Genomic DNA, 12,503 nt, shown 5'->3' with positions numbered 1-12,503 from the left:
GACCTCTCTCTCTCCAAGTATTCTCCCAGTGCCTTTTGTATCTTCCCAAGCAAGTCTGCCAGTCTCTCTAATGACCTCTGCACACCTTGAATGTTAAGAACATCCATCACAAGTGGAGATTTGGACACCTTTTTCATGAGTGCCAAAAATTCAGTGCTGATACTGCAAGTAAAATAACACAGTACATTAGTGCAAACTTGGTAACCATAGGCCTGCAGAACACCAAAGTTACTCGTCTCCAAACGACCACTGCCTCTCTAATTGTTGCGGCTGCCCTAGGGAACACAAGGCTAAATTCCCAAAATAGCTCTTAATCTACCTCAAGTCCACAACAACAAAATCTAACTTCTTTGCCATGTTCAATCTGTCAATTTGACTGCTGAAGGTCTACTTTTCTTCATTTCCTGAAGAGATGCACAAATCTGATTCTTTGATCTGACTGGAAGCGCGTGGAATGAGTAAGAATGACCAGTGCAACTTAAAAGCAGAGGAAGAAAATGATATTTGAAAGGTGAGACTAAAGGCTGCAGCAACAGAAGTCAGCCTGCTTGTTGAAGCCACAATGCCAGAAAAATCCTTGAGGTAACTGACTGGAACTCGCAAGAAAACCCACCTGAATCCCAATCATCATCTAAAAATTGTACATCAGCCTGTTTATAATAAACCTTTTTCTGTCATAGTTGTCTACACGCACCTCTTGCCGTATTTGTTTGCTTGATGAACTTATGTCTACAGCAGGGCTCTAATCCAGTTGGACCAAGTAAGAGTAATTAGTATTTCAACTTAGAGAGTGCTACACTGAAGTCATGAAGTTGCAGGCCTGTCCGCATGGTACCCCAAGGGAGGCAAGAAAAGAACAAAACAATTAAAAAGTTACCTCTGGAACCGCTGGGTCTCCACAGGCAGCAAGTGCTTGATGTCTGCACTACCAGTAAAGATACCCTCCAGGTAGACCCATCGCCTTTGGACATCTATCCAGACATCAAAGAGTGCCATGATACGGTTCAGCTTATCTTCCCAGCTAAGGGCATCTTCCTCAAACACCTGAAGTTTAAATGCTGCATTAATATTCATTTTAATAGTATCAGGCATTTGACTGCTAATAATTACTAGAGAAAACAGTTGTTTGACAGTTATGAAGTACGCATATGCAATTAATTGTCTGTCAACTTAAATAGTGAATATAGTGCCTGCTGGCAAATATATAAACTAAGCAATATGGGAAGGCAGTATTAAATCAAGATTCTTTAGCTTTGTTCTCCATTTTACCTTGTAGTATGGTGATAACTTCATAGCAGACACACTGTTAATGTGCTCCTTCACTTTGTTGAAAAGGTCATCCCATCCACGAATCAAACGACATTTGTTCTGGTAATTGACCAAGTCCAGTTCATACGTATTCCACACTTCTCTTATCTGAAGAAAGAAAGTATTTAAGATGTGACATCAATCATTTCTGCTCCAACATCGTTACAAAGTAGAAATGTATTACAGTATTCAGATTTTACTTTTTTTACCCAAGGATTCTAGGTTTACGCTCAAGCTTTTGTTGAGAATATGATGCAGTTAGGTAAAACTTAAACAAGGTGGGGTCTTTGAAATCACTATCAAGGACTGCTTTTCCCAAATAATGCAAGTTTCATCAGAGGAAGCTTACATAGGTTTAAATTGTTCCCCAAAACAGTGTTCCATGGAGTCTCAGCACTTGTATCAACAGCTTAGACTGACAATTTTGCTACACAAGCATCAGCCACCTGACAGCAAGCCTTTGCTTTCCTATTATGTGCACACATACAAGAGCTGATACTAGCCTGTTTCAAGAACTCTTCCAAAGCCATCTCTCCCTGAGCCACAAGCAGTACATCTTTGACGATTGCTTCATTTCTCTGTAAATCAACATCCCAGATCTGACCCAGGGTCAATTCTGAGACAACCCAGTTAACGTGAAGCCTTTTCATCAGCTGTTTCCAGTGACGATCTTTAAGTGCCTCAGATTTCAGTTCAATAACTAACATGTTTATCTACAGGAGAAAAGAAAGCAAGTTAGATCCTTGAACTTGAACCACAAAATACATGCATTTTAGAAAGGAATATAACTTACCTTCATGTAGCCCTTCAGAAGCCTCTGAACATACTCATAGGAGGCATACTGTCGCAAGCGGGCAGGGAAGTTTTTCAGTTGGTTCAGCAGACCATCTAAGTTTTGTCGAAGCTGTCAGGAATATAAAAACAATGAAATCTTTCTCGGCAAGTGCTGTGCACATAGTTGTGCAAGTTTAAAGTTGTCTAAATATTTTTACAGAAATTTCTCGCTAATGAGATATTGTCAACAGTACAGCTCTTTTAGTGTTACCCATATTTGTGTAAGATGTGGTTACTCTACGCTGGGAATGTAGTTTTATTGGTCTGATTAAGATTTATGACATAGTACTGTCACAGGCAGATTAAGGCTTAGTGCTCCTACCGCTCTCTACCTCCTGAGCATTGAACTAAAACTGATGCCGTTCATCCAACCATATAATGAAGTTTCCCTAATGAGGTCCAACAGCCTATTTAAAAACAGCACAGTTTCTTCTCTATAGATGCAGTCCAATCTCAGTTTCAAAACTACTAGAATTGCATAAATCCCCTGCAAAATTACTTAAGCTGCGTCAAACCCTGTGAATTTTTTTAAGCTTAGCATGAGAAGAAACATGCTCACAAGATACTGAAAAAGGCACTTAAACACTGAAAGTGATCTGGCATGTGACAATTGAGTATGTCTATCTTGAAAGCTCTAATTCCTAATTTGCATATACTTGCAGTAGTTACACTGTTTATGTATACAGAAGTGAAGTACCTTGCGAGGCTGTACTGAAACCCAGGGTTGTTCTTTCATTTGATCAATCTGTTCCCAGACCTTAGACAGTTCAGACCAGACGCCTTTGAGATCCTGCAACTCTTCAAGGGCTACCTATAGTAAAGAATGTATCAAACATCAGCAGTTATTCCTAATTTCTTCAAAGTCATGAGCATGGGGAGCTAAACAGAATACTTTTAACATGTCAAAAACCTTCAGACAGCTTGTCAATTCAACAGAACTGCAACAGCAAGTGACCCAGATGAGATCTTTGCAACTCAGGTCACATAACAGCTTCACAAGAATAAAACAGTCACGGAAGAGATCACAATCTCTTAAGACTAGAACTGAATGAGTGTGGAGATTGTGTCTTGACACTAGTATACTGCAGGCTACAAGCCACCCTCTTAATGGAGAGGGAGATGGAGCTGAAACATTTTTATCCAAAATTACAAGAAATTGTGTAAGCAGGTTGTACCTGGACACGCTCTTCACTGCCACTGAGTAGTCCTGTATCTGTTAGTTCCAGAGCTTCCTTGGCCTTCGCACACTTCTCACGATCATCCTTCAGCCTACCAAATTTTCCTTCGTAAATGGTAAGAGCTTGAAGAGCCTCTTCTGGACGTAGGTTTCCCTAGAGTTTGCATGGGATACATTAATCCAAAAATCCTACAATTAAGTTGAAACCAACTTAAAAGCAAGGACCAAATACTAAACGTTGGTTTGTCTCATTATTTTTCCATTTCCAGTTTGCTGACAATAAGGCTACATACTAATCCAGAATAAGTCTCATCCCACCTTCACATGCAGTTTTTAGCTTTACTAAATAGCACTTTAGGAAAAAGGTTTTAAAAAAAAATAAAAAAGGCAAAAAAGCAGCTTGCTTCTGAATCCTCCTAGATGCACGCCTCTGACATATCACTTGTTTCAGCCAAAGCTTTGTTAATAACTGAAGTTGTGTTGCTCTTTGCACCTAACAGAGGCCTACACTTTAAGGGTAAGTTTCCCTCTGCCACCCCCACAAAAAAACCAAACCAAAACAAAACAAAAAACCCCAACACATTGGCAAGTTATTACAGAACACTCAGAAAGACTTCTATCATCATCTAAAATGAAAAACTGCAAAAAAAGCATAAAAATAAACTGCCTACTTCTATTGAACTCAGAGAATCTACCCCATTTGCTGAATGAGTATTAATCATCGCTACTTACTGTTACGGGCTTTGTTTTCTCCCAGTCTGTTAGCAAGTCAGTTGTTCGGCTCTCCACTGCACGATCCTCTTGAACTATCTTCATCTGCAAATTTGCTACTTGTTGTTGAATGGCAGAATCCTTTCTACGCATGATGTCATTAAAGGCACCCCATTCTCCTTCAATGTTGTCAATGTACAGCCAAGAGGATGGAAATTGGAACCTTTGTTTCTCAAGCAAGCGCTGGCCATTGCGGTAAAGCTACAAGAGACGGCCGTTGTAAGTTAAAAAGACAAAACTAACTGAAGTCTCAAGGCTAAATACTCAACATACTTTAACAAGCGCTCACTATAGAGTTCATAGGATTCCTCAGGATATGAGGTTCAAGTCTGTTCTCAAGAGAATTTGAGTATCATGAAGCATCTTAAGAGCTAAGCCTGACATTTCCAGAAGAATCATTAGCAAGACAACATACCTCAACTTGCTTTTCAAACTGCTTGATTTTACGTTTCAAGGACTGCACGTATGTGATGAACGTCACCGCATCTGATGTGCTGGCAGTATCCACCGAATGCTGTTCCAGTTCTTGGCGGGACTGTTCAGGGCACAAATCAGTGTTTTAGAAGTCTAGAACAGTTGATCTGAAAGTGAAAAACTGGAATTTGGACTTGTTTTACCTTAGAAATTTGTGAATGAAACTCTGTCATATTCTGACCAAGCATTTGGCCAAATTTGCTGAGCACTTCCTTGTGCCAGGAGTCATACTTCAAGTTCACCTTTGATTGTACCTACAATTGAATAAAGTTACATGATAGTAATTTGTCGGGCTTGCTATTCTCTGTTACACACTCATTCTGAAATCTAATTCATTTATCACAAACAATAATTACAATTTCTTACCTTGCCATAGTCTATGACAACAGGTCCAAATTCCTTTCTGGTTTCTGCATTGTCAAATGTTCCTCTAGCCTTTCGTATCTGAACTAAAAGGGCTTGCCACTTATTCAGGTCTTCTCCAAGACGGTTGTATATGTTTTCAGCCTGCATATCCCACAGACACTGGTATTGCAGCCAAACCTAATTGAGATATTTCACAAACAATCTTCAGAATTTCTTCAGTATATTCCAAAAGATGTGTGTCCCCCCAACCCCCAGGAAAACTGAGAGAAAAGTCCATGTTCATTTTAGCTGTAGTATTACGTGGTGTCAGCCTCCTACCTTGACATATTGTTCCACTTCAGTTACAATTCCCATGACAGCAGAGTATGACTCTTCCAGGGCTGCAGGGCCATCAGGCATCCTTGTCAATGCATTACGATAGAATTTCTCTTCCTCAGACAGCTCATAATGCACTCCGACCTAAGAACCACAATTATAGATGTGACATACATGAATTTCTAGAACACTCGGATTCAGTCCTAGAGCAAAACACTAAGATAATCGAGCGCAATTAATTGCAAAGTGAAAATAATTGCTCAGACTTAGATACAGCTTCATTACACTTACCTGATATCTCTGACTTTGAATTCTCGGTAGCGAGAGGATTACCATCTTCCAAGAAAACATCTCTTGATAAAGTTTGTATCTACACTCTTCAATTGGTGGATTCAAGTATATCACCTGGTTGGTTATTCTTAGTTCATGTACAATGTTCTGCAAAAACAGTAAAAACAATTTTACTGGTAGATAGTACTACACGTAGACAAGAATTTTGGATTTCAAGAAGTAGCACATGCTTTTGAAAAATCAACTTGCAATTAAATGGAAAGAGCCAAGTAGTCCTCCAAAACCAGATGCAGGAGAAATATTTATCTCCCATATAAGCCTCAGACAGAATTCTTGCTTTAAGTAATTGACAATAAGGAAAAAAATAACAAAAAAAACCTCACACCAAAACTTACTTTGATCTTGGGTTCACCACCAGGCTTATGGCTCACTTGAGGAGCATCTGTATCCATGTCAACTTCTGCTTTGTCATCTGCTTGTCCAAGAAGAACTTGGGTCCAGGCCCTCAGTCCAGCTTGCAAACGAACACCCAGGATTCTTTCAATCTGAAGAAAGCAAGCCACACTGGAGGAAAAAGCTGCATACTCACTGCATAAAGATCCCCACTATCAATATGTACTGACACCAGGCACACTATGGTGCCTCAAAGAGCCACATGCTCCTTTACTAAGTCATTAAAGAGGCTTAAGAGTTTTGATAATTTTTCACTGAATATCAATCCAAAGCTTCCCCTGTCCTCATGGACTTTAATGGAATTAAACAATTTTAACTGCTTTGAACTTGGCCTAGTGTTCAATAACCCAAAACTTAACTCAACAGGCAGAACCAAACAACATGAAGGCAATGAGTCTTCACCACCGGCATAGCAAATTTTCACCACCCTTTGTCTACCTCAGTCCTCAGCACCTTCTAGACAGTCAAGCTGTATAAAACTTTTTTCTTCAAAGGACAAAAATTCCCTTGAACTATTGATCCCCAAAGTTAACAGCTAAAAACAAACAGGTTTTGCATCTTCTGCATACTAAAACCACATAAATTTTCAAAGAACGGAGAGAGACATTTTCCCTCAATGACTCTGAAGAGTATAACCAAAAAACATTTTATACCTGATTAAAATGTGTCCTCTAAATATATACTACTTCTTGATCTCAAACCTACCTCCATATCCAACTTATTGACCCAGATTGGCAAATTCGAATATGAATGAAGATTTAAGTCATCCACAGCTTTCTGAACCCTGTTCAAGATTTCTGAGAAAGTCTTGTGATCATACATGCATGTTTCCAACGACCTCACTTCCAGGTCTATTTTCTCTTCAATAATGAGCAGATCATCCACCTAAAAGGGTTTAGTTTGACAGGTTAGATAGAGGCAACAATAAATTATGCAGTGATGGTTAGCCACGTCTCTTTATTTGGATGCAGCAAGTCCAAATTTTAGTGGTGCTAAAAGGTCCATTCAGCTGGCCAATTTGAGCCAACTCAATGGGCTACATAACCAAAGAGCTACAGAACAGGCCATCAGCTATCCAATTCCACTTTTGGTTAACCATGCGTTACTGAAGCATAAGCATCAAAATTTTGCAGAATTTGAAAGATAAAACAAACCTTTTCCTGGAAACTGAAGACAGTTTCAGCTAAGCGCTGTACATATGGATCGAGTTTGTATGATTCCCACACAAGCGCAATTCCTTCTGCAATCAAAGCCTGCACCTCTTTCTTCAAGCCAGCAACCAGAAGTGAGATAGTATTACGCTCTTCTACTTTCTCACATGTTCGTTCATATGTGCGGACACTTTCAATGAGAGAAATAGCAAATGGATAGAGCTGGTTTGCTTGGTGAGCTTTGTTGACAATTGCTAGTGGAACACGGAAACCAAGCCACTTCAGGTTTCGGACTTCTTTTGAAAGTGTAATTATTTCTGGGAGGAAGTTGACTTTCAGTTTCAGGACATTTCCACTTCGGCCTCTAACACGAGTGCTTTCAATGGTGAAAATACGACCAGACACACCAAGATTACGTTGCTGAACTTTTCTTGCCCAGTCATCAAAGATCTCCTGAGTGTTGAGCTTCATGCGAAAGCTATCTCCATCCTGCTTTAGCTTCTGACCTTCTACATGGTTCTCCCAACCTTTGCCAAGAACATCCTCAACACGCTTCATGTAAGCAGTGAGCTGTCTGTCAATCTGTTTTGCCCAAATTATAGAACCAGACACAGGAGGCAAGTCACGAACATGACTCATTTTACAAGCTTGACTCTGTGGGTATTGTACTTTAAATTTGTCATGAAGAGACTCGATATCATCTTTTACACGCTGGATCAATTGTGTTTGATATTCACGAATAGCACCACGAATGTGAGGTCTGACAAACAAGGCATTAAATCGAGAGAATATTCTGAACATTTCATTGGCATTCTTTGCTGTACCAAGCTGGTCTCGCAAACGGGCAGTTATTCTTGTTTCAACTCTATCAATTCTTTCATCATATCGTTTCATTGCTGCCTCCCAGGCTTCTGTACCTTCTTTGGAAACATCTAATCCATCTACTTCCTTAACATTCTCATAAGCAAGATTGACTTCTTCAATTGCATTAGCATCTGCAGCATCAAAAAGGACTTCTGCTACTTTCATATCCTGTGGTTCAGGTACCTCTCCTTGATTTTGCTGGGCAACGGCGGTTACCTGCATTACAATCACAATTTAGTGAGTTGGATGCTTCAAAATTTCTACCTACAAATACCTAAACACAGTCTGTTCTAACAAGCAATGCAAAAAACCTACAAATTAATACCAAATCCTTAACAAACTTTCAGTCATGTTTCAGATCTAAGTTCCACGAGGGATAGGGCAACACAGTTACCTTACAAACTTCCACTATTGTGCAGCATAATCCCATTTTCCTCTGTTGTTTAGCCAAGCTCAACTATTTACACTTATTAATCTCCTCTATGTTACGCCTGGACTTGCTGTACCTATTAACATGAGCATGGTCACGTAGTATGTGATGTACGTCAGAACTAAAGCTAAGCCTATTAGCAAGGGTTCAAAAGTAGACTTTTTTTGGAAGCAGACAGCAAAACTCAATGTTACGTTAGTTCTGTGTTGCTAACTTTTTAAAGCAACAGTGAATTCTCTTGAAGAAGCCACACAGATTTTCTGTCTGATAATGAACAAGAATATTACCTGAGGTCGCAAGACTCTCACAATAACTGCCCTCAGCTGCTCATGCTGACGTCTGAATTTCCTCATTTGATCAAGACGACCTTGGAGTTTCCTATGAGCAGGATTGATACGCCACACCATCTTCAGGTTCTCTTCCCTTTTTCTTTTCACAATATCTCTCAGCAGAACTTGTAGCTTCTCATATTCATCATCCCAGGTTTGGAATACTTCAAAGCATGCAACCATTACCTGAAGAGAGTTTTAGAATAGAAACCTTCAGGAAGCATTTCATTTGGGAGCTAAAGTCGCTATTCAGTACAAAAATACAGCCACTAGCGCCACAAGACAAAAATACAGCCACCAGTATCACAAAACCATGAACATACCTTTTCAAACTCTTCGTAGGCAACATGCATCAGTTTTCTGGTTCCCAACACTTTAAGGAGCTGAGAACTCAGATCTCTTGAAATAGCCTCCACTAAACGCAATGCCCTTTGGATTGGGTATTTTGTGTTTCTGATTTTTCTCAAATGGGTAAATATTGCAACAAGGGCCTGCCTTATTTTGTCCAGCTCAGTAGCAGACAGCAAGTCATTCAGTGGGAAGTCTTTCATCAGCGGATTGTAGTCATTCACTGTTTCCAGAGCCTGCTTTAGACCTAAATGTAATTGAAAAAATTTTGAACCTAACTTTTCATTTCATTAATCAAATCTGTAGCTTTAACTAGACCAAGTTTACTCTAAACAGCATTGCTCTTTGTACCACAATGTTCAAGTTTCCTAACAGCTTAAGTTCTTTAGGACATTCGTGAAAAATTTTACTGAACAGACATTTTACCTGTGTCTGTATCGAAGCTGACAGTTGCATGAAAACGTTTGCCATGTTTCAGAATATCCAGGGTCAGAAGAACTTCTGGACTTTCACGTTTTTCCTGAATGCGATACAGAGCCCGTTCCAAATTTAACCAGAAGCTTATCTCCTGTAATGCAGTGCCTGATGCAGGATCTCGATCTAATTTGGTCACCTTAAAAGTAACAGAGACAAAGAGAAGGGAGGGAGAAAAGCATTTCATTTAAATGCTTCAACTGTAAAAACTTGCTCTATTACTAAATATAATTGAAACACGTAACATCTACTAGGTTTTAATAATCCAACCTCAGACAGTTTTGGTACTCATTCTGTGAGAAGTGTAGGAACTGCAGCACAACAAGAGCCAAAGTTTAATTCCAGTGGTCATAAAGGCTGGTTTTAGGACCTTCATGTAATATTTTTAGCATAGCCTAAAAAGGTCACCTGTCCACTTTCCTGATCAGTGTCTGTATTTGGATTAATGACAGATGAGCCAGGCAAGAAAACAAACATTTTATGCTCTGGAGTAAGAAAATACACCACTGTTCCACGAGCAATAGGTGCTTACTGTGCCTACGGAGGAAAAAAAAGGCCAGAGTAGTATCTGAGATGCTATTTCTGACTGACAGCAAGATAACTGCACAGTTCTTTTGAAAAGTAACAGGCAGGAGTACAAGAGATTACAAGATATGACTGGAGCAACTGTTCTGAAGTGGTTGTGGATGCACGTGGGGAAATAACAAAACAAACCAACAAGACCTGTTTCTCTCAATCTGCTGTAAAGATTTGAAGAATAGTTACAAAATTCACAAAGTTACTGTCAGTTGAGTCGATTACAGTAGAGATAAAATAGTCATGCTCTCAGCTACTTACGCAACAATTTTGACTAGACTCTAAAATTAGACTAGGCTTAGTCTAGTCTAGAATTAGACTTAGTCTAATTTAGACTAGCATCTCTGGTGACTCAGAAAACCGGTCTCAGGTCTTCAGAGTACCCTGCATGGAGCAGTATTTACCAGTTAAACTGTGAAGAAGATACATAGTACGACATAGAAATTCTTATCACATAGTCTAGTACTTGTTTTTTGGTTTTATTTGTGTTGGGTTTTGGGTGGTTGGGGTTTTTTTTTGTTGTGTTTTTTTTTTTTTTACCTTTTGTATCTCTCTAATCCAGCGGTTGACTCCAGATTGTAGCTGATTGAGGAATAATGGATCCTCAGCCTTCTCACCAAAATCTGTAACCTTTGGTTTTTCTCCACGTTCATAACACTGCTTGGCAACATTAGTAATCGTTGCATGAATTGGTAGGCTAATCTCCGGAATTTCAATATTCTGCTGCAGATGCAAAAGGCCCATTTCGAGTTCTGCAATCTTTTTCTCAACTGAAGGAGCCATCTTATCTCCATCCCTGAAAAAGCATAGATGTTTCCATATAAGAAGCAAAACCAAAAACCATACACAACACATTTAAGACATCTGAACTACTCCCCCAGAGTCAGCAACAGCCTCATATGCAAACAATTTCACAACTTACCTTGAACAGTCACTGTGGTTTTTTTTCATTAAACACCTACTTTAATTCATTAGCAGAGAAGTGCAGTATTTATACTGATTTACCTGTCTGCTTTGCCAGATTCTCTGATATATGACTTGAAAAAAGGAGCAACCGCATTGCTAATGAAGGAGTGCAATGTTTCATATGGAGAATCTTCACTGAGAGTGAGCACTCTCAGTTGGGAAGACACTGGTTTGTCGGCATCAATCACCGGTGTACGCTTAATGAATGCCAGGCTGCAGAACAGAGAAGAGTTACCAACTAAACATTTGAAACTGAAGCGACAGTTAGAATAGCTTTAATCTGACTGCAAGTTTAGGCCACAGGAGTCAAATGCTAACCTGCATCATCATACTTTATAATCTTTCTTCTAAGAGATTTGAATACAAGTGTCCCAATAAACACCTTTATACTTCAGTAATCAAACTTAGCTATCAATAACGACTCTGCAGTATGGGCACACTAAATAGGCACATATCTTATGAAGCTTCAGAGTCAAATATACATTAAGATAAGGGACAAACATGCAAGAGTCAGACATAACCAAAGACTATTGAACCCAATTTGTGTGTGTTACATTTGCATGTATGCTGAATTAATAAGACTTTGTTTCTTCAACCTCAGAGCTAGAAGTCCTAAGTCCATTCTTTTCACTCTCATGACACATCCTTGTTTTATCAGATCTTCCACCTTGAAAAGCTATTGCCCCACCTGAATAAAAACACTGCCTGAAGCTCTAGGTAAACTGGAGGTAAATTTGTAGGTAAAGCAGGTAAATCTGTGTAGGTATTGCATTGATAAGGTAGAAATGTCAAGATCTATTTTACTAACTCACCTGTTTGATTTTATTCCATAATGAATGTCAGTGCTGATACTGTAGGAAATGAACTCTTTTTCCTCTTCTCCTTCATCTCCCACATCCTCTGCAAAAAGTATGCTATGTAAGAAATATTTTATTTCTAAGGTATCTGCCACTCTCTCTCAACCATCTTCTGCTATTACCAGACTATTTTCTAACCTTTAATTTCTACACTGACTTAATTAACTAAATTAGGTTAAATTTAGCTTTGCAATAACCCTCAGATTCAGAGCGGGTTCACTGTTTTTTAACAAAACTCCATTAACTTTTTTAGGTTGCTATACAAAAAAAAAAAAAAGAAAACCACAAACATTACAAGAACTAAATTAGAACTCACATTCCCAGAGAGAAATCTTCTGCAATACAAAATATGCATTTATTTATAGAGATATGCTGCCAGGATAACTACACTTCGGCGAGAACATTAAACAGCTGCTTTTTTCTTTTAAAGGTTGCTTCATATTTTCAGACTTTCTTTGAAAGTGATTTGGAAACCAAGCCTCTGAATAAAAATGCTCCCAACAAAACAAAAACCCAAGC

At 39.0% G+C, this 12,503-nt stretch overlaps 1 protein-coding gene across 1 annotated transcript in view; it reads right to left on the bottom strand.

Moving 5' to 3' along the window:
• The window catches only part of DYNC1H1 (dynein, cytoplasmic 1, heavy chain 1), a gene marked incomplete at its 5' end in the record, with an annotated part of 42,353 nt that extends 30,326 nt beyond the window's left edge, over nucleotides 1-12,027 (bottom strand). The window contains 22 exon segments of the mRNA XM_009703983.1: nucleotides 4-162; nucleotides 878-1,044; nucleotides 1,270-1,416; nucleotides 1,812-2,021; nucleotides 2,102-2,212; nucleotides 2,840-2,953; nucleotides 3,318-3,473; nucleotides 4,052-4,291; nucleotides 4,506-4,625; nucleotides 4,708-4,818; nucleotides 4,931-5,107; nucleotides 5,249-5,389; nucleotides 5,537-5,683; nucleotides 5,932-6,081; nucleotides 6,695-6,874; nucleotides 7,144-8,220; nucleotides 8,722-8,949; nucleotides 9,087-9,358; nucleotides 9,538-9,724; nucleotides 10,702-10,957; nucleotides 11,167-11,340; nucleotides 11,940-12,027. Coding sequence (XP_009702285.1) covers nucleotides 4-162; nucleotides 878-1,044; nucleotides 1,270-1,416; nucleotides 1,812-2,021; nucleotides 2,102-2,212; nucleotides 2,840-2,953; nucleotides 3,318-3,473; nucleotides 4,052-4,291; nucleotides 4,506-4,625; nucleotides 4,708-4,818; nucleotides 4,931-5,107; nucleotides 5,249-5,389; nucleotides 5,537-5,683; nucleotides 5,932-6,081; nucleotides 6,695-6,874; nucleotides 7,144-8,220; nucleotides 8,722-8,949; nucleotides 9,087-9,358; nucleotides 9,538-9,724; nucleotides 10,702-10,957; nucleotides 11,167-11,340; nucleotides 11,940-12,027 — 4,612 coding nt within the window.
• Between the last annotated feature and the right edge of the window lie 476 nt (nucleotides 12,028-12,503).

Source organism: Cariama cristata, unplaced genomic scaffold (genome assembly GCF_000690535.1).
Source record: "Cariama cristata isolate BGI_N322 unplaced genomic scaffold, ASM69053v1 scaffold38420, whole genome shotgun sequence".
NCBI lineage: Eukaryota > Metazoa > Chordata > Aves > Cariamiformes > Cariamidae > Cariama > Cariama cristata.
Note: the sequence above shows the minus strand (reverse complement) of the source record. Positions and strands in the feature narration are given on the sequence as shown.